This window comes from Pelodiscus sinensis, chromosome 28 (assembly GCF_049634645.1).
Source record: "Pelodiscus sinensis isolate JC-2024 chromosome 28, ASM4963464v1, whole genome shotgun sequence".
NCBI classification, from domain to species: Eukaryota; Metazoa; Chordata; order Testudines; family Trionychidae; genus Pelodiscus; species Pelodiscus sinensis.
The window spans coordinates 10,197,834-10,222,572 of record NC_134738.1 but is presented as its reverse complement, the minus strand read 5'-3'; the positions used below and the strand labels follow the sequence as shown (position 1 = coordinate 10,222,572).

The 24,739-nt window shown below is 45.8% G+C and overlaps 1 protein-coding gene across 1 annotated transcript in view; it reads right to left on the bottom strand.

The window, feature by feature from the left end:
- The window catches only part of STC1 (stanniocalcin 1), a 59,704-nt gene that overhangs the window by 12,564 nt on the left and 22,401 nt on the right, over window positions 1-24,739 (bottom strand). Inside the window, exon 2 of the mRNA XM_006135520.4 lies at window positions 2,842-3,303. Coding sequence (XP_006135582.1) covers window positions 2,842-2,959 — 118 coding nt within the window. The 5' untranslated portion in view covers window positions 2,960-3,303. The remainder of the gene's footprint in view (window positions 1-2,841; window positions 3,304-24,739) is intronic.

The window sequence follows — 24,739 nt, the reverse complement described above, 5'->3', positions numbered from 1 at the left end:
TTAACCCGCATTTTGAGTTAACGCCTTTTTTATTTAAAGGGTAAACAGAGCCCACTAAGGGCTCGTCCAGACTACACGGAAGATTCGCAAGAGGATATGCAAATTCCCGCGGGAATTTGCATATCTTCTTCTGATCTCACTTTTGAAAGTGGAGCTTTCGGAAGTGAAAGTAGTCGGAACGCGGCTTTTTTGGCAACTCCCCCCTTTTTCGAAAAGCCACGTAAACTTCATTTTTTGAGGAAGAGCGGCTTTTTGAAAAAGGGGGGGGGGGATTGCTGAAAAAGCCATGTCCCGACTACTTTCACTTTCGAAAGCGAGATTGGAAGAAGAGATGCAATATCCCATGGAATTTGCATATCCTCTTTCGAATCTTCTGTGTAGTCTAGACATAACCTTAATGTAAAAAGAGAAAAAAGTTAGGTCAGCTGAGGCACAGGTGAAGGAGAAGTGCTAGTGGAGAGTATGCGTTTTGGGGATACTGCTAAGTGTGCAAAAGCAGCGGGATTCACACTTTTCTTTTCCATGACCCAGTTGAAGAAAATTGTTGATGCCGCGACGAATTTGACTGGACTGTGGGCTCTGGGGTGGGGCTGAGAAGGAGAGTTTGGAGTGTAGGAGGGGCTCCAGCTTTGGAGGGGGTCAGGCCTGGGGCAGGAGGGGCTGACCTTGAGCAGCTCCTGGTCAGTGGCACAACGGGGGGGCTAAGGCAGCTTCCAGCCTCTCCTAGCACTGCAGACCCTGCTGCGCCCCAGAAGCAGCCAGTGGCAGGTTTCCAGCCAATGGGAGTGCGGAGCTGGTGCTCAGGGCAAGGGCAGTGCATGGAGCCCTATGCGCTCTTCCCCTGCCAGGAGCCGGGCCTGCTGCCTGCCACATCTGGGGTGCAGCGCAGTCTGCAGTGCCAGTACAGGCAGGGAGCTGCCTTAGCCCCGCCCCCACTGCTCACCTGATCCCCCTGCATCAACGAGACCCAGCGCCCGACATTCCAGCTTGAAAGCCCCTGATCTAACACTCCAATTGGTTATTAGTCTGAAAGGCAGTTATGCTGGATTGACAATATTTAGATCGTATGTCATGGCTGAACAAGAAAAATTGAATCAAGGGACAGGGGCACTGGCCTGATAAACTTTATTTTAATTCTCCCTTTAAAATAGCCACAAGAGTAGCTTTCATTAGTATGGAGGGTACTTTACCATGGTAAGAAGGAGAAAGTTTTAAGAGGAGGTTTAGTCCATACAGTTCAACTGCAGCACAGATAAGTACCTGGTTACTTGCTACACATTAATATGGGAACTAGCTCTTCATAAGCAGAGCTCTGATAAAGAATTTCAAGAAGAGAGAATGAACATTTGATCCAGAGAATTAAATGAAGGAAGATCAACACGTGTAATTAAAATAATTCATATGTAGGCACCTAATATATAAATGGCCGAGAATAGAATTTCTCAGTGTTAAAAAATGGAATAGGGTGTATTGAAACAATGAGACAACTGTATTACCAGATTACAGCCCTAAGGTTATCAGGTATTAACCTTTTCTGGTAAGCTGAATGTCTGTCCAATTATGTCCCACATTCATTGCTTTTTTCCCCCCCTCCAGATCTTGTTACTGAATCTGGAGTGTCAAATCAAGATACTAGATGCCTGAGGCAGGAGAATATATGCCAAATAGTAGAGGAAAAACTGTACCAAATATTAACTCCAAATCTCAAGAGGGGACTGTTGCAATGGCTATCTTTCGGGGGGGAAAGAAATGCAGCCTCTCTGCACCACTATCACACACACACCTGAAGAGGAATATTTGAGACCATCCTAATTTACTCTGGCCACCTCACGGTTTCCCTCCCCCCCTCCTCACAATTCTATATTTTGATAGGTTCAGATTATAACCTTGCTTTTAAGCAGGTTTAATGTGCATTAGGCTTTTATTGTTTTAGGCAGAGTGGACTAGAGAGAAAAAGAGAGAGAGCGAGAGAGAGAGAGAGAGAGAGCGCACAAGATCTTATGTTTCTATAGCAACCAAATACAAAAGGAAATTGAGCAAACACCCTCATATTAGTGCTGCAAAGCCCTGCAGCTCTAAAATAAAACAGCTCTTAATGAGCTCCAAATTAGAGGATTCCTCCCTACTATCTCTACCTTACATTTCAAGACAAATTTTTATTTCCCAGTTGCTCCAGAGAATAGAAAAATGTGCTTAGCTGCTCTGGACACCTACTGTGCACAAAGTAGAGGCATTCAGCGATGACTTGCTAGTTATTCCCCATCTATTGTAAAGGACAGTTAGGTAAGTGTGCTTCCCCTATTTTCATGTTACCATTCTGAGCAATTTCCATAAGCAATGAAGACTCCAGGGGGACACCTTTTTAGCTCATTATATTCTCTGAAGTAGCCTTAGAACAAAAATGTAGTTTCATCTTCTTTTGAACACATTTAGGAGAAAGAGCAATGGCTAAGTGAATACAATCTGTGGAGATTGGATTTGCTAATAAGCAAGGAATGTAATATTAAAGTGTATTCACAACAGGGGAAAAAGACATTCAACCAGAATGAGAAAGTACATGCAACTCATTTTACAGATACGAGAAAATATAGATCTCTGCCTCTCTTTCTCTCTCTTGCAGATGTCATGCTGGTTTATAAGCCATCTACTAAAAGGAGATGGTTTCCTTTCTCCAGGCATCAATATTACACAGACTCAGTTTCCTAGGATTTTTGATTACATAATTGATTGCTAACAGCCATGAAGGGACAGTTTATAGCAAACATTAGCAGCAAAGACATTTGCAACAGTTTAAAACACATCCGGGCTCCGAGAGCCAAAGCCCTCTTTGAGGGGTGTTACCTGAGTTCTGTGCTGCAACCCTGGTTTTCCTGGGGCTCACAGAGTCATTCTGTTCGGCTTCATAGGATGCAGAAGCACTGATCACCAGCAGCAGGAGAATAACTGACTTTTGGAGCATTCTCTGACAAGTTTCCGCTAAGTTTTTTTTTTTTTTTTTTTTTGGTGAGTGTCTCCTCTTTCTTCGGCTTCAGCAAAGATGCGGATCTGGATACACTCACAGAGAAAGGAATCTGCCAAGGACTTAGTACTGCTGCAGCCTTGCTCTGCTTGTACCCCTAGCTCCTGCTCACTGGGGGACCAAGAGCAAAGCTCAGGGTTTTTATAGCCGGCCTTATCTATCCCCCTCCAGGATCTGGAGCCAATCAGGAGGTGGTAGGAGCAGCCAATGGGATGCTGTGCTCATTCAAGCACCAGAGCACTGGAACTTCACAGGAAGAATATTTTCCAGCCAATTAAAAGTACCTGCCAAACAATAATAAAAAAAGTTAATCTTCACAGAAGCAAGAGGGAAAAAAAACTTCCTGTAATTAATTTTGCTCAAGGAAATTGCATGACAACCTTAAATCTTTCCCAGGATTACCTGCCTCTTAAAAAGCAACTTACCCATCTATTTAGTAGCTACTGAAGGAAAATACTGATATTTTAGTCTATTTGCTATAAATAAGGAGGGCAGCTACTTAAAGCAGAGGCATTACACAGAATGAGTATTTGCCATGTAGGTTGCATACAGTCAGTATGGCCAATCAGTCATGCACATGAATACCATGCCATATAGGCATACATTATATGCATAATGCTTTCACACAATATATGTATCCCCCCAAACTAGGCAGTGCACACAGAGTTTGTGAACTATCATATGCAAATATGCATACATCATATCCCCCCCAGCATTATAGAAACCGCACATAAACCCTTCAACATACAAATATGCGTATGGATACACATCCATGCGCATCCAAAGCACATGCTTGAACCTATGCTCGGACCTATGCTCACAACAGCATACCCCCTTTCTGCTCCCAACACTTGACGACTTTGTTTTAATAAATTGGGAATTCATGCCAGGCAAATCATGATAAAAGCTTTTTTTGAACGCTAGCAGAGGAACACTGTTGATAGTTTACGGTTTTGTTGTGGCTGGTTTTAAATCTGACAAATTCATGACGAGAGGAGGACATTTTGTTAAGCTTTGTTTAAAAAAACAAAACAAAAACAAATAATGACGCTTCAGACACTGGAGGCCTGGTTTTATTCACCCCAGGGCCCCTTTACAGCACTCTGACAGTGTAAAGGTTTTAAGGGGGGGGTGCTAAAATAAACAATACTGTTCTAGATCTTGAACCTCGGCAAAGGAGGGTATGTGGGGAAAAAGATTTATGGGTTAAAAAAAAAAATCAGATTTCTGCATTTCAGGAAAAATTAGACACTGATACCAAGCATAGCTGATCAGAGGAATGGAACACTGCTTTTTCCATGGATCTCACAAACATGAATAGATTTACCCTTACAAGGCTCCTTTGCAAAAGGAAAGTCTTGTCTCCATTTCACCAGGTGAAGAATTGCAGCAGAGAGAAGAGGAGCTTGTCAACGTGGAAAGACTGCACCCATTTCCTTGAAAACCGGTTTAAAAGTGGATTTCGTTAAAACAGCCCCAACGTAGGCAGAGGCACGCTAGCTTTGCTTCACGGGGGCTTACTTTGATTTCGACTGAAATTCAATAAGGGATCCATTGAAACAGAAAAGGAGAAAGCCCTTCTTGAAACTAGGGTTGTCAGGTGGTTTAACCAAAAACCGTACACTTCCCGCCACCCCCCCCCAAAAAAAACAAAAACAAAAAACAAACACTGGGAGAAAAAAAGGGGGGGGGGAGAGGGAGACCAAAACTGTTGAGGGGGAAAAAAAAAAAAAAAAAGACGACCACGAGAGTTATTAAGCAAAAAAAATTAAAAAAACCTAGCATGGCCCCTTTAAGAAATGCTTTCGAGGACTTTTGGCCCTAACAGGCTGCTGGCAGCCGATGCGCCATCTTGTCTTCCTGCTCTGGGCCAGACAGCTCCCCTGAGAAACCAGGTAAGCACCCAGGATTTTCGCCACCTGTCCGGGGAAACCCCCTCTCCCCCAGAAAATACCGGACATTTTAGGTGTCCAGTATTTTCTGATTTTTTTTACTGGACAGGAGGCAAAAATACTGGACTGTCCGGGTCAATACCGGACACCTGGCAAGCCTACTTGAAACAGAAATAAAAGTGGGGTTTGTACCAATTTCACAAAATCGTTTCAGACACCGCTTTGATTAAACCACTATGTTTGTGTGTAGCCAGGCTGTGGAGGACTAGTGGGTGGGAATAGGAGTTATCTGCGGCAGACCAGAAGATAGGCCCCAGATGTCCAGACTCCGATCTAGTGCTATAATCTCAAACCTTCATCTCAACAGTTCCCCTGCTACCAAGCGAATGACATAGCAGCAAAAATGATGGGACCATAACAGCCCCTCAAGTGTCTCTTCAAAGGCATATTGCTGTATCCCACTGGGTTAAATGGAGCTTCTCCATACAGAGGTACAGGACACATCTACACCACAAACTAAGATGTAATTATTAGCAGATATAGCCACAGTCGCTTTAATTTAGCTTGCACCGATAACAATAGCAATAGCGGGACCCAACTCAGGATAGCAACCTCAGTATGTACTTAGAATTCCCAGTAGGGTCATACCAGGGGAATTAAGTCTGTCTTCACTATTATTACCTGCATCAACCAGACAAGCTTGAATGAGTATGTCTCACCATGGGACAATTACACCATAATTTGCAGTGTAGATGTACCCACAAAAGCAGCTGAAGGACAGGGGCCTTGCAGCAAAATCCTGTTCTCATTGATATACTTGGTATCAACTTCAACTGGAACAGAATCAAGCCCTGGGTTGTAACTTGCCTTGGAGGTTGGGGGGGGGGAGTGGGAGGGAGAGAAGGGGGTTAGAATTACAGCCATACCAGATGTTCAGAAAACATTCAGAAACGTTGAAACAGAGGGGTTTTGTGTTTCATCTCAGTTTTGTGAAACTGCGCCAATTTCATTTAAAAAAATCCCTGAAAAAACACTGTGGGTTTCTCCACCTAGGAAAAAAATAGGACCAGTCCAGTTTGCAAGTGAAACTGATCCATGGGGCTTGATTCCGATCAAATCAAAGGGAACACTGGCATTTACTTCAAAGGGAGTTGAGTCACCATTCTATCTAGTTCCTATTTTATGGACAAAGGCCTTGAAATTCCCCAAATGTTGAATTTCAAATTTCAAATCTGAATTTTTGTCTCGCCCACAACTAAGGTTAGTTTTCAGGCCAACTTTTGAGTGCTTCAGTTTACAGCAAGAAATGTACAAAGGCAAAACCAACCCCTATGCTGTCACCTACCCTCTACACAAAATTGAGAACCATTTCCATGAATAACTATGGAGAAATAGTAACCTGGTCAGAGGCAACATTCTGTTCATTTTTAAAAAAATGGAATATTATTTCATTCATAGCTGCTAGAGGTCAGACCCTTTGACTTCAATGGGCTTTGTAAAAACCCATAAGTGCAGTTACGCAGGCAGATATTAATACTAACACTAGTCAGATATTTCTAAAGGAAGCAAGTTAAGCAGCCAGGTATCACAACAAATATTTACAAAAGGCAATTGGAATAGGCGTGGTAAGAATTTAATTTGTCTTGCCTATCATGGTGCATTGGATCAACACAGACGTACACAGTGAGCGCCCAGAGCCTTTTAGAAACATTTAATTAAACCTCAAAAGAAAACCAATTTTCTTCCCGATTTTAAAGATAGGGAAACTGAGGCAAAGAGAGTCAGTGTGTTCTTTGAGGCCCCACATTGCATCAGTGTCAAATCTGAGAATAGTCTTGGGGAATCCTGTGCCGTCTTTTGGGAGCATCATTCAGGGATGCTCTTCATTTCCCTGAGACACACATCAGTGACTACCATGCAAATGATGAGAAGACCTACCCTAGCCTTCTTTCCACACTAGAACACAGCGGGGGCTTGTATTTTGTATTAAAATTCCAAATAAGAAAATAAAATAATGGTGACCATAGGAATTGTTGGACTGGGAATAGACTAGTGGTTTATTGAATGCAGCATCCTCTCTCTGACAAAGACTGATTGTGGATAGTTCAGGACATGTGCAACAACCAGAAAGTCAGCTTTATGGCATAATCTTCCTATAAGAGAAGTTTCTTCCTAATTCCCTCATCTTTTGCCCTAAAGCATGAAGATTTGTATTCTCCTTGCCCCCAACAACAAGATCAGACCATGGGTCCATCCAGTCCAGTAATAGACACCTCTAAGTTGGCACATATGATATAATCTGCCAATAGGAAAAGTTTCTTCCTGACCTTCTCAATGAGAGGCTAGTTTGCCCTGAAGCACGAGGGCTTATATGCTATACAAACCATTTGTTTTGTTTTTTTTTCCAGTGGGAACATAATGCATAGAAAAAAAATCATGATTAACCTTGCATGCATCAGCCCTTCATACCGTCTCCAACAACAGATCTGGCTAAACAGACTAACATTTGCTGTTACACAGTCATTTGTGCCTAAAGATTGGGTTGATTGTCAAGGAGAAACCTGGAAGAAAGGAATAATAATAATAATAAAAAAAGCAAAGGGAGGAAATCCAGGGGGATAAATGAACAATCAACTCCCTTTTTTCGCTGCTTTGAGCTGGAGGAGTGGAAGCTGCTCTTGCTGGCTGGCAAAGAGCAAGGGTTCATTTCTCCTCCATTGTGTAATAAGATCCTTGGCCACCTTCCCCCCTCCCCCCGCCAACACACCAGATCCCTCCATCAGCTCCACTGCGGACGGACGTGAGCAACTGCATCGCCTCAAGAGTTAGCAACGCTCTGCTGATTTGTTCCCCACATAATCCCTGCACGTCGGCGTCTTTCAAACAAATGAAATGTCTTAAAAAGACCTTCAGGAGCTGTGACACTTCCCCCCCTCCCCCTTCACCCTTTCCTTAAACTCTGCTGTTTGACACAACTTGAAAGAGCCACAGAGTGCATTCAACAAGCTGGAAAAGCAAAAGGGGATGGTTGTAAACCAGGCACAATGAATGGCTTGGCCTGTAAGGGATAGATTTACAGAGAAGCAGGAGATTAGGGTCCAATTCCTGCCAGGTGCAGAGTCCTCTACATGCCACTGAGATGTTCAGAACCTCTTAGGAGGGGCCCAGGACTTTGCAGGATCAGGTCCCGAGTTTGCACCGTCCAAAAGTCTTGAAACACGGCGAAGAAACCAGATCGGCAGATCCTCAGCTGGTGTAAAGCAGCAGAACTACTGACTCCAAGAGAAGGACACCAATTTATGCCAGCTGTGGAGCCTGCTTGTTATTTGTATATACCAGAGGCGAGACATGCTTTAGGTCAGGAAGAGCTCCCCGAAAGCCAATGAAGTGACTTAGGCTGTGTCCAGACTCAGGGTTTTTTTCGGGAAAAGTAGCCTTTTTCCGAAAAAACTTCACCTGCGTCTAGACTGCAGCCGCATTCTTTCGAAATTAAATCGAAAGAACGCGGCTTTTCTTTCGACGGCGGTAAACCTCATTTCACGAGGAAGAACACCTTCTTTCGAAAGTGCTTCTTTCGAAAGAAGGCATTCTTGAATGTAAATAGGGCTTCTTCGAAAGAGAGCCTCCAGACTCACTGGGTGCTTTCTTTCGAAAAAGCGGCTTGCTCTTTCGAAAGTTCCGCGTGCAGTCTAGACGCTCTCTTTCGAAAGAGGCTTGCAGTCTAGACATAGCCTTAGTGGTGTAAAATAGTAGGAAGAGAGCAGATAGTCAGGCCCTGTTAATTCTGCATAAGAGGCATTAACCTTTGGCCTGAAGAGTACAAAATGGCCTAGAAATTGTCTCATCTTCCAGGGAGGGTTTCAGAATTGTACCATAGCGTCTAGAGCCGTGGATTTCGAACTAGGGGTCGTGACCCAGTCCTGGGTGGTGGGATGCCGGGCACCGAGTCTTGTGGCTGCAGAGGAGTGAGGTGAGAAGTGGGGGTACTAAGGCAGCTCCTGGCTTATCCTGGCACCACAGACTCTGCATTAGGCCGGGCTCCTAGGTGGGGCAGGGGAGAGCACACAGGGGAGTGCACTACCCTACCCCAAGCACTAGCTCCGCACTCCCAGCTGGGAACCTGCTGCCGGCTGCTTCAGGGGCAAAGCAGGGTCTGCGGTTCCAGGAGAGGCAGGAAGCTGCCTTAGTCCCCCTGCTGCATCGCTGACCGGGACCTGCTCAAGGTAAACCCCTCCTGCCTCAGCCCTTTTCCATCCCCAATCCAGAGCCTCTCTTATACCCCAAAACTCTCCTCCTCAACCCCAACCCAGAGCCCACACACCAGTCAAATTATGTTGGGTTATGGGCATCCATGATTTTCTTCAACTAGGTCATGAGAAAATAAAGTTTGAAAGCCTCTGCTCTAGAATCTAGCTCTTGATCCATACCTCTGGTAACCAAAAAAAGAAAAATGTTGATCATTTTCCTTGGGATTGCTTTGTATGGCGAAAACTATTAATACAATTTCTGCTTTAAGGGCAAAATCCAATGCAATTTTACATACGGAGCAGCTATTTTGCCATCATTGGATATCTGTTTCAGACACAGTTGTTTTATGTCAACCCCAGGGCAGCACTGATCTATGAGGAGCCAGTACTAATTACTCACACACAGACACAAATTAAACCATCAGAAGGAGAGTGCGCCTTGCCTTCCTTTTCCTTGCGATTCATTGATTTTACACAGTTAGGAATTAAAACCAAAACAAAAAATCATGCGTCTACTTTGGACTGTTTCTGTCGAGCTTGATTTGCGACTTATAAATGCAACATGCTGGTAGGCGCGGCCATTCAAAATAACCCTGCATTATTTTTAATCCTATGCCGTAAATCCCAGTGACATCGTTTAATGAGACGTTGATTAAGACCAAATGTATGTCACAGACTGATGGCTGCCTAGAAGCCATCAGAAACTGACATCGTTCACGCTGCGAGGCACACGGGCGTGATCCAGTCAATGGGAATACTCGTGTGCTTAAGTGCTCTGCTGTACCCGGACCAGAATACTGTCAGCACCTCACAGGAACAAGGGGCTCGCTTGTGACTAGCTTGGAATTGAGAACACAGGGGCCTTACCCACATTACGCAGCGTCTTTCTCCACGAGTAGAACTATTCTTCTCAATGGGGCCATTCAAGGAGTCCGATATTACTCAACAGGCCTTAGGGCAGAAGAATCGGTTCCAAAGATGAGCCACAGCCCTATACCTCATGAGCAATTCTATGCGGTGGCACATTGGGGGCTAGGCCAGAAGACAAAGGCTGAGTGCGGTGTAACTCAGTGAGCAAGGCACTGGGGTTACTGCCTGCAGCTCCAAAAGGAGTGCCCATGAAGTCTGGGAAGGGCCAGATTTTTGCCCACAGCAACACAGCTAATAAATCCAGATTACAGTGAAATTACTCTGGATTTACATCCTTGTGCATGGGGATAGAATATGATCCCAAGAATGAGGTGAGGAGAGTTGGCTAGAAAAATTAGGAAGTTTTGAAATTTTGAGGGGTCTTACTCTTCTGACATTTTGCCCCCTTTTTTCCAACCAGCTCTAGATAGTCACTAACGGGTCCTGAACCAAAATCCACTGAAATACAGGAGGTTCCCGACTTGTGACATGATTAGTTCCTGGGGAAGCGCTGCAAGTCGGGGGCATCGTAACTCGACCCTTCATTGACGATAGGTGCCATGCGCTGTTGGAAATGCGGGCCGAGGACGTACGTCGGGGTTTTTTGGCCCCTTCCGCACTTACAGAAATGGTTCTAAGTGTCGGGGGGTCAGAACTCGGGCAGTCGCAAGTCGGGGGCCTCCTGTAAATCTTTCTATTGGCTTCGATCAAAGAATCCCATTGACTTGAAAAAGCTTTGGTTCAGACTCTTGATTAATGGCAGTTCTACTTATACCCCCTCTGCAGCGTTTGCCTTGTTCCAGGCCAGCAAAAATCTCACTTTTATTGTAACAAAATTCTATCTTTCTAAGTCTCAGTAGACGATGAAACTACTAAATCTTTAAAAAACAAACCAAAAAATCCCGCATTTAGATAACTGCCTTAATCAGAAGGGGAAATCTGACTAAAGCATAACATTAAACACTTCAGAGCAAAGACGTTAGCACATTAATATGGAGATTCTCCCCCCCCCCACCCCCTTGCAACTTCTCGAAATGCCTTAGCCCTGGATGGGCAATTTGCATTGGAAAGTGGAGGAGTCACATAGCATTAACAGCTGTGAAATTGGTGTCATTCTTAAAGGTTAAAATAAACCCAGCTATTTCCCCAAGCTGCCAAACATTTCTTTGCAAGATCTATACACAGGAGGGCCCAGGAATCCTAAATCTGATTTATTCATTGCGGAGACGATCCCACAAAAAAAGCTAGTCTACCTTCCACTCCAGTTTCTTGGGACACCAGGGCGTGCGCTGCTTAGCACCTTGCGTGAGTAAGGCAAAGCAGGATTTAGACCCAAGTGTAGGTTTTAATTCCATGGCAAGTCTCTGAAGAGGAAGCTACCTAACAGCCTCACTGCTCCACATGAGAGAAAGCAGCTTGACACCACTGCAGTTCCTGGAACTCATTTTGTAAGTCTCATTTGTGATTTTGACTGTAACGAGTTAGAGCCCCTGAAGCCGGCACATTAATGTTCATGCCGGTAGGATAACCAACACATTTCCCATGAAAATTGCCCCCCTCCACTCTTCAGTAACCAGAGAACATCACCACAGCAACTTCCAAGCCTTAACTAATGCATTGTGGTGTTAAAGACAGACTGTTAGGTCAGTGCTTCTCAACAAGGGGTGCACATATCCCAGGGGGGTATGCAGAGGTCTTCCAGGGGGTACATCAAATGAAGTCAGCACAAACTAAAATTCTGTACAGATAAATAGCAATTTATATTGCTCTAGATGCTAGATGCGGAGATGTAAGTATAATATTTATATTCCAGCTGATTTTATAATTACAGATGAAAAAGAAGAAAGGCAGCAATTTGTCAGAAAGAGTGGGCTGACACTTCTAATTTACGTCTGATTTTGTAAGCAAGTAGTTGTTAAGTGAGGTGAAACTTGGAGAGGGGGTGGGTACGCAAGACAAATCAGACTCCTGAAAGGGGTACAGTAGTCTGGAAAGGTTGAGACCCACTGAGTTAGGTGAAAGAGCTGCAGCCAAATTCTTCTCCCATTGGGGAAGATTCTGCGTTGCTCCTGACAGAGGAGGTAGGAGCAAAGAGGATTTTAATCCAGCTGCATTCGGGGCTGGCTGAGAGCCAACGAGGCCCCTGGCATAAACTGGAGTAGTCCTGGAGGGTGCTTGAATTTACAGAAATCCCACTCAGCCAGACTCCAGACTGTTCCGCAGCTCTGTGCTATGTATCTTTGCTTCCTTCCACCCAGTCAGTCTTGCCCCTGGAACCATCACCTATGCTGGTGGCTAAGAGTGGGACAGTGTCCCAAAGCAACATCTATATGCACTGAGGAATTCTCTGGGTTTGCACCTTCATGCAGAAATGAAATCTTGAGCGTCAAGGAAGAGAAATCCAAAGGATTAATTTTTGACGGGGAAGAAAAAAAAAGATTTTTTCCATGAAAAACACATTTCTTTTTCCCGTTACAATAAAACAAAAATCTGTCCCCCGCCCATAACTAATCAAAAACTGGGACACATTTTTCATGAAAGGTTTTCGGAAAAAATGTGACCCTGTTCTTCTTTTCCCTCAAAATTTGAGCTAAAGGGGAAATGGGCTCCGCAGAAAATTTCTGATGAAAGCTGAAAAAACTAAATATTTTGATTCAAAGCAGCACCCCAATGCCTCACGGGAGATGTAGTTTGCATTGCGTGCTTGCTCCCATTTTCTCCTGGTGAGGGCGGAGGATCTCCGGATGGACTATGCTTCCCATGATGCATCACTTTCTTCCTTTTTCCTGAACAGGTGCTCTTTTTTTACTTAAAAAAATAAATAAAAGACAAAAAACCAAAACCTCCTTTCCCCTAAAAAAGTAACATTTTCACCAGCCCCAGTCAAAACTTTGTACAGTTGTGGTTAATTTTAATAGCTGACCATTCAGAAAGATAAACCAATGCCTGTGAAAAAGTTTTGTTTTTTTTAAATGGAGACATGGATCAAGCCCAGAGAACACTCCACACCTGACTGCTCCCCGATGACGGATTTTGCCAAACCAAAGGAGGTAATTTCTGCCCCTCCCTTCTGCCACCCCTCTACTCAGCCCACCCCCTACTGGATTCCCCCTCTCCAGAGCCCAGCTGAGCCATGCATCTCCCCCTGTTTCCCACATCAGCACTGGGAGTCTCTAATCCTGAAACCTCCATAGTCTGGCAGGACCAAGGATGTTGCTGGACCAGAGAGTTCTGGTTTATTGATGTGCAACCTGCAGTGTCTGGTAAATAATGTCCTTGATCTGGTTTGGAGTTTTTTTGGAATTAATAATTCAGGACTTTTTTTTAAAAAAAAGATAGGTGGATAAGTGGTTACCTGTTGTCTCAGTAAACATGTTTAAAAAAAAAGGCATCTAATCCGCTACAGCGTTCACTATAACCTCTGAATCAGTTTGCCTGGGAAATTTAAATTTTTAATAAGTAATTTGATGGAAAGCCGTCACTACAAGGTATTTTAGAAGTCCCGTAGGAAACTAGCAGGAAAAAAAATAGAAAACAATTAGTTATTTATGAGAGGATCAGAAAGAAAGAACATAGATTCAGTGGAGAGGTGCAAGTTTAAATGTTAAACGCAAGAGGTGTTTTGTTTGTTTGTTTTAGAGGAACCATGGGGAACAGCGAGTTACAGGGAAGGGGAGAAGAAGCTTTTCCTTTTTAAATGGAGGAATCAAAATAAAAACAAAAACGCATTAGTTTAAATGGCTGCGACAGATATTTAGTTAAGGACAGAACTCATATGCAAGGAAGATGCCAGGATTTCTTTAGGCATCAACTCTTGGCCAGTATAAGGAGACTCTCTCAGTTTGCTGGTACAGAAGAGCCACAATCAGCAGAGATTTTTTTCCTCCGTGTAAATTAGGCCTGAATTGCTCTGTGCCCTAGTGCCCCGCTGTAGAAATGGTGAGGACAATTAATACAGGAAGGAAATATTTCTGGTTTGTTTTGCATTGCAGGGGTACCTAGGAGGCACCCGCCATGAATCATCATGCTAGGCGCTGCATGACAGCAGACAGGGCTGTCCCTAGCCGTTGGGGCCCTGTGCAGCCTGAGCACCTGCATCAACCCCCCCCCCCCCCCGTAGGGTAGAGGTGGGGTGCTGCGCTTAAGGCTGTGGGGGCAGGCGCAGGGCAGGGAGGCAGCAGAGGTTGGGCCCTTCCTCCACTAACCAGGGGTGATGGGAAGTAGAGCCACCTGGCTTCAGCCCACTCCGCTGCTTTGGGTCCAAGCCGCATCACGTGGGGGGGAGGGGGGAAAAGGTGGAACTGCCTGCTGCCCCCCCCCCCCCCCCCCCCGCACTTACTGGTAGCAGGAAGTGGAGTGACACATCTGGTAGCCAGTGACATGGAGCGGGCTGGGGCCAGGTTGCTCCATTTCCTCCCAGCTGCCGCCTGCGAGTGCGGGGGGAGCCAGACCCCTGCCACCAGTGCCAGGCACCCCAATCCCCTGGGCCTCATCAGTGAGGGGAGGGGGTCTGAGGGGAGGGGGGGGAATGGGCACGGAGCAGAAGCAGGAAGAGCCAGGGTAGGGAGATTGTCCCATGCCCTGCATTTCTAGGGGTGGCCCTGAGCATAGCCCATGGGGGGGGGGGGGTGTGGCTGGCCAGCCACCAGAACGGGCACTGCCCCATACATGGCTGTGTAGAGCCCCACGAAATGTGGGCCATTTTGATGCCCCAGATTTCATGGTACCCTACACAACTGCATAGAATCATAGAACACTAGAACGGGAAGGGACCACGAGAGGTCATTGAGTCCAGTCCCCTGCCCTCATGGCAGGGCCCAGCACCGTCTCCAGACCATCCCTGACAGATCTAACCAACCTGCTTTGAAATCTCTCCAGAGATGGAGATTCCACAACCACCCTGGGCAATTTATTCCAGTGCTTCACCACCCTGACAGTTAGGAAGTTTTTCCTAATATCCAACCTAAACCTCCCTTGCTGCAGTTTAAGCCCATTGCTTCTTATTCTATCCTCAGAAGCCAAGATGAACAAGTTTTCTTCCTCCTCCTTGTGACACCCTTTTAGATAACTGAAAACGGCTCTCATGTCCCCCCTCAGTCTTCTCTTTTCTAAACTAAACAAACCCAATTCTTTCAGCCTTCCCTCACAGGTCATGTTCTCTAGATCTTTAATGCCTTGCAATGCACAGCACAAGAAGTTGACCAAATCTTTTCCAATGTCCAGTGTAGATAAAATAAGCCAAGCTTTTCAGGTTCACCCACCTCTCATATGAATGCTACTCCACCTACTAAAAACATTTGCTTCCTTTGTGCACGCTTCTTTCTTTAGTTAGTTAGATGTGTATCGGTGTTCGTGAAATGCAGCATACCGACGCACTATAGCTCATGGACTGGAATTTTGTTTATGAGCCTTCTATGTTGCAGATTCAAATCTGGACTCAGCTGAGTAGAGGCCAGAAGACGCATGACTATCTCTGATAGTTATTCCTCGGCCTGTGCGAAAAGGATTTGCTGACTCTCAGACAAGTGCCTCACGGGCTGAGCTCCACACCACAAAAACCAAAACTGGCATCGTGTCAGCAATCCAAGCTGGACAGAACAGGGCTCGGGGACTGGACTAGGGGTAGTCTTGGGCTGGAGAGCAACCGTGAGAAGTGCCACACTGAAAACCAGAACTCTGCTTCAGTGAGAAAGCTCCTGTGCTAAACAACCTGACATCCTCACCTCAGGACCAAAGCTGCAGGTCTGGGCTGTCTGAACAGAGGACAAATCCCTCAGCCCCCATAGGGAGTGGAAGAAAGATAGGTGGGATGAGAAGCAGAAGAAAAGGGAAATAGAAGTCCAGTGAGGCAAGAGAGAGACCAGGTGAAGGGACAGGAAAATAAATAGGAGTAGTGTGACTAATAAGTTTTCTCTAAGGCCAGGTCCATACTATGGGGGAAGGTCAGCTTAAGGTACGCAATTCCAGCGATATAAAAAATATAGGTGGAGTCAATGTACCTTTAACGGAGTTTCAGCACTGTCCTCGTAGCTGTAGGTTAATGGGAGCAATGCTCCCATCGACGTCCTTTACTCCTCGTGAGGAGTAGGAGGACCAGCATCAATGGGGGCACCCTCAGAATTTGATTTAGCAGGACTTTACTAGACCTGCTAAATCAAACACAGGAAGATCGATCGACACAGCATCGATCTTCTCGCAAGTGGAAGATGTGGCCTCAGAGGCATGCAATTGCTTAGGAAGCCACTCTACCTATGTCAAACCGTGGAACGAACTTCCTAAAGGGGATCTCTTCAGATCAGGTGTGGGGCAACATAGGGAAACTCCCTGCACCAATGCCCAAGCTTGTGGGATGCAAGTGGAGTTCTTTACTCTCTCTGGCTGGTACCTTACATTTAAAAATAAAAAACAAACATAGGCATCAAACAGGTTTTACAGGGTATGGTTTTCATACTGTTTCCCACAAGGGTACCAAACACATTGGCACTGCAGGTGCATACTAAGTGAACAGGGGTGGAATGGGGGGGGGGGGGGGGGAGGAAGAAAGTGTCAGAGGAGAAGCTGTGAGAGACGAAAGTAATGATCCACAAGTCTGACTCGATGGTGGCTGTTTCTGAACTAGCCCTGGGAGAAGATTTCGACTCCGTACGGCTGAATGCAGTGCAGAAATCAATTTGCATGGCAGATAACACACCGCCATCCAAGCTGTTATCTTTTGAAAGAACAGCTCCCTTTCCTGTCCTAAATTAAGATCTGCCTCCAGATTGCAGTTACATCAGACGGGACCTAAAAATGGTGCGGCCGCAAATTAATTGGTCGTTTGCAGTTGCTGCTGACCGAGCACTTGACCGTAACAAACTGAGATCTTGTTTGAATTGGGAATTGGCCTTGATTCTCACTCCTGCTCCAGGATGATGTGGGGGTGGGGGAGACTCAAGGAAAGCTCTGATTTGCACCAATGGAGTCTGCCTCAATTTCAAACAGGGGAGAAGCTGCAGCAGTGTTAATAGAAGCTTGGCCTGTCTAGACCAGGAGTTTCCATTATTTATTTAGCATTATCCATGGTACTGATGCGATTCCCATTACAGTACTGCCTCAGGACCTCAATCCGTGTTTTAAAACGGATGTTCACCCCCATCTCTGTGACATAGGGAAGTACTATTGCTTCCATTTTACAGACTGTAATGTAGGCTTTGCTTCTTGAAGAAAGTTGGGTTTTATTGTACTGAGCCTAACCTCTAGGGGTCGGTCTACACAGCAATCAGCAGCACGTCTCAAAGCTGGGAGAGGCAGCCCATGGAATCTCAGAGCTCAGGTCAACAGATTTGGGCTCGCAGGGTTTGCCTCACAGTGCTAAGAACAGCTGGGTAGACGCTGCGGCACAGGCTCTGAAACCCGTCGCCTCCTGAGCCGCAGCTACAATGTCTGCATAGTGCTGCCATGTGAGACCGAGTCAGTGGACTCTGACTCCTTGGACTGCCGCTTGATGCGAAGACAATGCCTGGGGACACTGCGGCACCAAAGGAAGGATCCTCAAAAGCCAACTTGCTGAGCTGGGAGTCTCCGAAATTAGCCAGGAAAGAAATGCCAGGAGAGGGTGGGGACAGGGGGAGGACTTGGGTATCTAAGAGGCTGGCAGATCCCACAGGTGACTTGCTCCACTCAGAATCCACAGCCATAAACCTTGCCTTGCAGTGAGGTACCTAAGCCAGGTCAGCCACTGAGGTACCCCAGGCGCCCTAGCAGCCAAATCCATCTCCCTGAGGTACCCCAGGCGCCCTAGCAGCCAAATCCATCTCCCCGAGGTACCCCAGGCGCCCTAGCAGCCAAATCCACCTCCCTGAGGTACCCCAGGTGCCCTCGCAGTCAAATCCACCTCACTTCCAGAGGAGCTCACAGCCTCTGTGGGTCCCTGGGCAAGGTGGAGAGGGCCCCCGGTTCCTCGCTATTGGACGCCACAGAACCGTGTGCAGCCAGCTTTCAGAGCTACATTTAAAGGGCCCAGAGCTCCAGTTGCAACACTAACAGTAGCGGCAGCAGGGAGCCCTGGGGCCCAATGAGTTGTCGGTTCCCAGGGTGACTGAACTTTTTGCCCCCCCCCACCCCCCCCACACCGGTGGGCCTGGCCACGTTCATCTGCTCATGGTCACGTCCTCGGATACGCTCACCCAACATGTCTCTGTGCCACCCGCTGCCCTTTGCGTTGGTGCTGTGCTGTGATTGGTAACCTGCAACCAGCTGCCTTATGGAGGGGTCTGACAGGTCTGCAGTCTTCGGCATCCTTGGAGCATGCCCACAAAATTGGGCCGCGCTAGCAAAATGGATATTTCCACCTCCCCACCGTTCCCTGTAAGGTGGGCAGCCGCTCAGGAGAGATTCAGATGCCCCCCAGCTGTTTAGCAGAGCACCCACAGCTAGGATTTGTTTTAACCGGTGGTGCACACTCGCATGTGCCTCTGTGCACGTAAAAATTTATTCTGCACATGGATGGAAAAATCCACCCATGATAGAAATGCTTAGAGGGAACATTCCCATGCCCCCTAGTTTGTGGCATTCGGTGCTTTTGCTTGAACTAGGGCTCTGAGCTGCTTGTTAGCTGTTCAGTTCAAGCACCTTTGCAAAAGGGGATTTGGGCATCCTTGGATTTAGGCTGTTTTGAGAGTCTGGGATTAATGCTTTGTCCCAGGTCACTGGAGTGGGGTGGCCATTTTCTGAACCCCCTCCTGGCCTTAGTCCCTTTGCAAGCACCTTGTTAGCCCCCTCCTGCGGGGCTCTTACAAACTCACTAAGCTCAAAGGCCGTTCAGACAGTCCCCTACTGGGATCCAGTTCATTGAGTCCTTAGGTTCACACCGGCCGTTAGTCCCCAACCCCAGTTCCATGTTCCCACTAGGCCAAAACAACAAACAGAACAGAGACTCATCCAGTTTCAGCCCTCCTCCCTAAAGGGCTGTCTTGCTGCCTCCCAGCACCTCCTGCCTGAAGTCCGCCCATCTCACCAGCCTCTCTCCGCTGGTGCATGCCCCTGGCTGAATCAAGGCCCTGCAGGAGCCTCATGCTCCCTGCAGCAGTTACAGACATAGCTGTGGTTTCCCCAGGCATTGGGTATTGGAAGAACCTGACTACTCTCAGGAAGAGCTCATTCTGTAGTCAGGGTGGGCAGGCACACAGAAAACCTGTAGTGTAGCAAGGAATCAAACCCAAGCCCAAGGCTTAAGCTCCCTGTCTTCCAGGGCTCCTCCATCTCACCAGGGAAGTCACACTAGTGAGTGGGCACGGGTGAGTGGAATTCGCACAAATTCCCACGGTGGAGAAGAATCCCATATCAAAGCAAAGCAGAGAGGGGTACAGGATTCCCTCCCCCGTCTTCCTTTCCCCCTGCTGTTGTGAATTTCTTTTCCCATTCAGTGAAGTGAAAACGCAGAAAATATTCCACGCGAAATTGTGCATTTGGGAACATTTCCGACCACGTACCAGCTGGTAGAGGAAAAGCAAAAAGATGATTTGAAAACAAAACCAAACCCTAAGAAAGGAGGATTCTAAACTTTTCATTGATTTTTCCTCCCGTCATTCTCACTCTCAAATTAACGAGGCAGCTGATGGTCCAGAAGTAGAATCTCTAGTGAAGCAGCCACAGAGACACTGATGGGTTGGTGCTTTCTTCTTGGAACTAAAGGAGAGCTAGGGGCTAGCTACCATCAGGTCACTAGGATCCAGTCAGCATTCCCAAAATGTTTAACCTCGTGTCCCCCCTTTGCTCCTGTTCTCTCCCACGGAGCTGGGAGGGGGGCCATGACTCTGGGAGTGGGGGACATGGACAGAGGAAAGAATGCTGAGGTTGGGGAAGCGCCAGGAGCGGAGCTGAGGCCGGTGGCTGGGGCTTCAGGGGCCAGGGTCATGAATAAAACTGGGTGGTTCTCCCACTCCACACACTTTGGACTATCCCATGCTAACCCCCAAAGTTCCTCTGTGTTCCTCTAGGGGGCGTGCCTCACAGTTTAAGGTCCTCTGCATTATTGGACGAATACAGATGGGTCTCTGCACCCATACAGCATCCTATGGTCTTTATTGGATTTCCATGAGGGTAATATGATCTACTCACGGAGATCAGTTTGCAGATCAGGTCCGTATTCTACATTTCAACAGTCATCCAGGCTGGGCCTGTATGTCTGTACTACGCAAGAAACACCAGCACTCTGTAGCTCTTAAATTGTCAAGTATGTAACTCATGCCTTCCGAGCATGAAATGTAATTTATGCTAATCATGAGATCGCCAGCTGGGCCAGCGTGTCTTCCCCATATCTTTCCTGTTGTGTAGACTGCAAACACATAATTACCTACTCACGTCAGTTAATGCAAATTCAGCACAAGGGATTAAGGCTGATTGCACGAAAGGCTAAATCTACATGGCCACTTCACTATGCTGCCATTTTCTGGCTCAGGAGTGTGAACAAACGCCCCTTTTGCCCCCCGAGGGCAGCAAGTTACAGCACTGCAAAGTGCTACTGTGAACCAGGCTACAGATCTGGGAGCTACACTCACAGCACTGTTAGCGACTTCCCTAGGGCATGTCCACACTAGAAAACTATTTTGAAATACAGGCAGTCCCCGGGTTACGTACAAGATAGGGACTGTAGGTTTGTTCTTAAGTTGAATTTGTATGTAAGTCGGAACTGGTACATATTGTAGGGGAAACTCTAGCCAAACATTTCTCCAGAGCTCAGTTTTATTCTCCCACACCTCACTTTCCTCAGTCCTTTATTCTCAAGCTGAGGTGTCTGCTGAGAAAAGCCGGTCCACATCTCCCTGGTCTGCTGGGGGTGGGAGGGCGGGTGCTAGCTTCGCGTCTCCCTGGTCTGCTGGGGGGAAGCAGCTAGTGCGGGGTTGCCTCACCTAATTTGTAAGTAGGGATCCAATGTAAGTCGGATCCATGTAACCCGGGGACTGCCTGTAACTAAAATCGATGTAGTGATAGAAATGTAGCTGTGTTAGCCTGGTGTAGCTGAAACAAAAACACAGGACTGTGTAACACTTTAAAGTGCTACACAGTCCTGTTTAAAATCGATGTAATAACTCCCAAAATAACACAATTGAACTAGCTTGTCTTAACTACACAGAAACCTCGATATTAGTCCGAGGCAAGATCCATTAATGTGGATGCGCTACATCAAATTAGAGCCCCAGGAAACACTAGAGAGTAATTAGTTTTAATGATTCTGGGGAGTCGTTATTTCAAAATAGCCGCACCGGTGCATCCACATGACCGCTATTTCGAAATAACTATTTCAAAATTAGCGTTATTCCCCGAGGAAAGCAAAGTACTGATTTCAAAATAAGTGGCTCATAATTTTGAAATAATGGGCTTGGTAATGTGGATGCTCTGCTTATTAATTCGACCCAAGGGGGGTTATTTCCAAAGGGCCTAGAGTGCTGGGAGTAGTACCTCTGCCGTGACCACAACTGCCACGTTTATGTGTAGACAAAGCCCAAATATCTTTATAATGTGACCCTCTTTTCTCATTATCATTGCTAGCTTGTATCTACTATTCTACATAAAGAATGGCTACGATTCTTGCAAAGTATCTGGAGTTTGGGTGGCCAACTTGAGGCATCTTAAAAAAGCCTGATTCAGAAGGCAAAGTGCTGGTCTTGATTTTCAGACTGTGATGAGACATGTACAGTTGGGTACAACTTAAAAAAAAAGCACCATCTCTAAGAGGAAAGATTGGCCATTGGTTAGAGCACCAGCTAGTGACTCGAGAGAACTGGGTTTAACTCCCTGCTTTGCCAGAGATTTTCTAGGGGACCTAGGGTGAGCCTCTTTGTGACTCAGTTCCACAGCTGTAAAATGGGAATAACAACAATTCAATAAAGGTGATGAGGTGCTCAGATGCTGAAGGGGAGCACATGTATACTTGAGAACATAATCACTTCTGAAAATCTTGGCCATAACATTAGTAAATTTGATGCTTCCTATTTCCATTTTTACTTGTTTGCTCTATTCACTCTAGTAACCCTGCCATCGCCTGCCAGTTTAAAACTAGATAGTGCAGTAAAAGATCTGGCAACACAAGATGCAGCGACCAATTGAAGCTTTATTCCATTAGTTCATTTAAAACGAGATTGGACAGAGCCCTAGAAAACATACTATAGGGAATAACCTTGCACTGTTCCAGGGAGATGGATTAAATGACTCAGTAGATTTTTTTCTCTCTCTCTAGCTTCTAAGCTTCCAAATCCCACTGGCCAATTTGTTTGTCAAATAAAAATAAGAACAAAACTTTCACTTGCTCTGTGATGTTGATGCCTTTGGAATCTCACATTTCTCTCACTTTCTCCAGTCAGCAAATTTATCAATGGGGCTGCTACCTAGTCTCCCAAGAACAAGACAATTGCTCCTCAGTGATCATTGTAATAAAAGGCTCTGCTAGCAACTGAATAGCTAATCCCAAAGAGATTAGCCAAGCTTTGAAAAGCTTTTACCAACTTTATACAAGGAAGTGACTTATTTCTGGGATGAGAAATCTCCCCTTAATCTCTCCAGCCTAACTGAAGACAAGACAATTTAATATGAAACACCTTAATAGGGTTCAGGCGAGTATGTCTCAAACAAAGCTACCTGTCCGAGTGGCTTCAAAGCTTTCCTCTATTCTAAAGTCTTTTCCTGATCAGGCGTTTTTTGTGGGTTAGGCTTTTTCTCAAGCCGTCAAGTCACTTCATCACAAAGGAACCAAGTTGTGATATCCTGATTTACTCTCAACACTATCTTGTATCTTGAGACATCTCATAAGGGACCATTCAGAGGAGCTGCAACTTATTATGAGTAACGGCATTAGACTGTCTTCCTGAATTGGCTTGCTGAAAGAGGAGAAGGGGATTCAAAGTAATACATTAGAATGGACTTCCACCTTGAATTGTCCCTTGCAAGCCTCCATCCTTTGGCACGAGTCAGCATGGGAAGCTTCTTAAATCCTTCAGAATTGCATAATCTACCCTCACTCATGGTCAGCCTCATGCTCCATTTCCTTCAACCCTAGTGCTACATATCTTCCTTAGGAGAGTACGACCTTCTGTAAAGTGGACATGACCCTCTCATTGCAGCTATCTTGTTTTCAACTAGTGGGAGACCTTGCCGGGACTGCCTAAATATCGCCTCGTTTGTAACAAAATGGAAGACTATCCCATAACGTTTGGCACTGAAAATGGTTTCGTTTTCTCTCCTTGCCTGTTTTTAACAGCCCCGTTTCTGCTCCAGCGAGCAGATTTATTACTACCCTGTGGAACAATTGTACCTTAGATGTCACACAGCCATCCCACTTCTCACCTTCTACTTTGGACTCAATCAGCTTTGCCATCACAACAACACAGGAGAGGGAATGCATGCCTAGCATACTCCCGATGCTACTGAAAACCAGTCTGTTATACAACCATTGATACTCAGAGTGCTAGGAATGTGTCACAGTCCAGTTCCTTTGCTAAGCATACTAAGTCCTCAGGCCCCCATACTGACATAGCGATGTCAACGGTGTTGATGGATGCACTGAGTCAAAAGTAGCTGAAAAGTCTATAAACGCAACGTTAACTTCCTTTTGTTCCTCTAGTCATTTTTCAATAGCATTCCACAGAGCTGTATGGAAACCACACCGACTGCCTCTCATTTTGGGGGTGATGAGACAGTACTTCTTTCAGTTCAGTAGCAGGACTGTAAACACCTTCCCTGGGACTGACAGCAATGTTATTTTCCCTATCCTTTGAGCATTATCATTTAAATACACAGCATGTTAAAGGCAAACAAAAGGAAGGTTTTTTTCACACAATGCATAGTCAACCTGTGGAACTCCTTGCCAGAGGATGTTGTAAAAGCCAGGACTTTAACAGGGTTCAAAAAAGAACTAGATAAATTCAGGGAGGAGAGATCCATTAATGGCTATTAGTCAAGATGGGTAAGGGTAGTGTTCCTAGCCTCTGTTTGTCAGAAGCTGGGAATAGGTAACAGGATGGATCACTTGATAATTACCTTAACAATGGAGTAGTACTGTGGCATCTTAGACACTAATGGCATCATGAGCTTTCGAAGGTAAAACCTGCTTCATCAGATGATGAGCTGGAGCGGAAACAACAGAACCAAGATATTTATAACAGAGGGGAAAGAAAAATTGTTTCAGGTCAACCTGACATTTCAAAATTGTTGACTAACTGATTGAAACGTTTTGTTTCAATTTCACATCTTTTAGTATATTTATAGGTTTTATTTTAAGTAAGGATATTCCAAAACAAAAACACTTATTTGAAAATGAAAAGGCGGTACCTTTCAGAATGTTCTTCCCCTCGGTTCTTCCCCCTTGATGGAAACAATTTGCTGAAATCAACCCACATTCACAAATTGATTTAGTAAAATCACAATATTCATTTTTTGTCCAAAAGGGTTTCAGATGAAACATTCTGGCCAGCTCTACCAGCGACAGAGGCCGATTGTATTGCTAAATGCACTACGCAGTACCGCTATGAGCCCAACACCAGAAACGATAGAACTGAACAGGAGGTGTCTGAATCATACGGTCTCCTGGTGCCACTCTATGACTGGGGCACTTCGTTCATCCCTTATGGCTAAATCTCATAATGAAAATCAAGCTAGTGGGTTCTCATAGAATCATAGACCACTGGAACTGGAAGGGA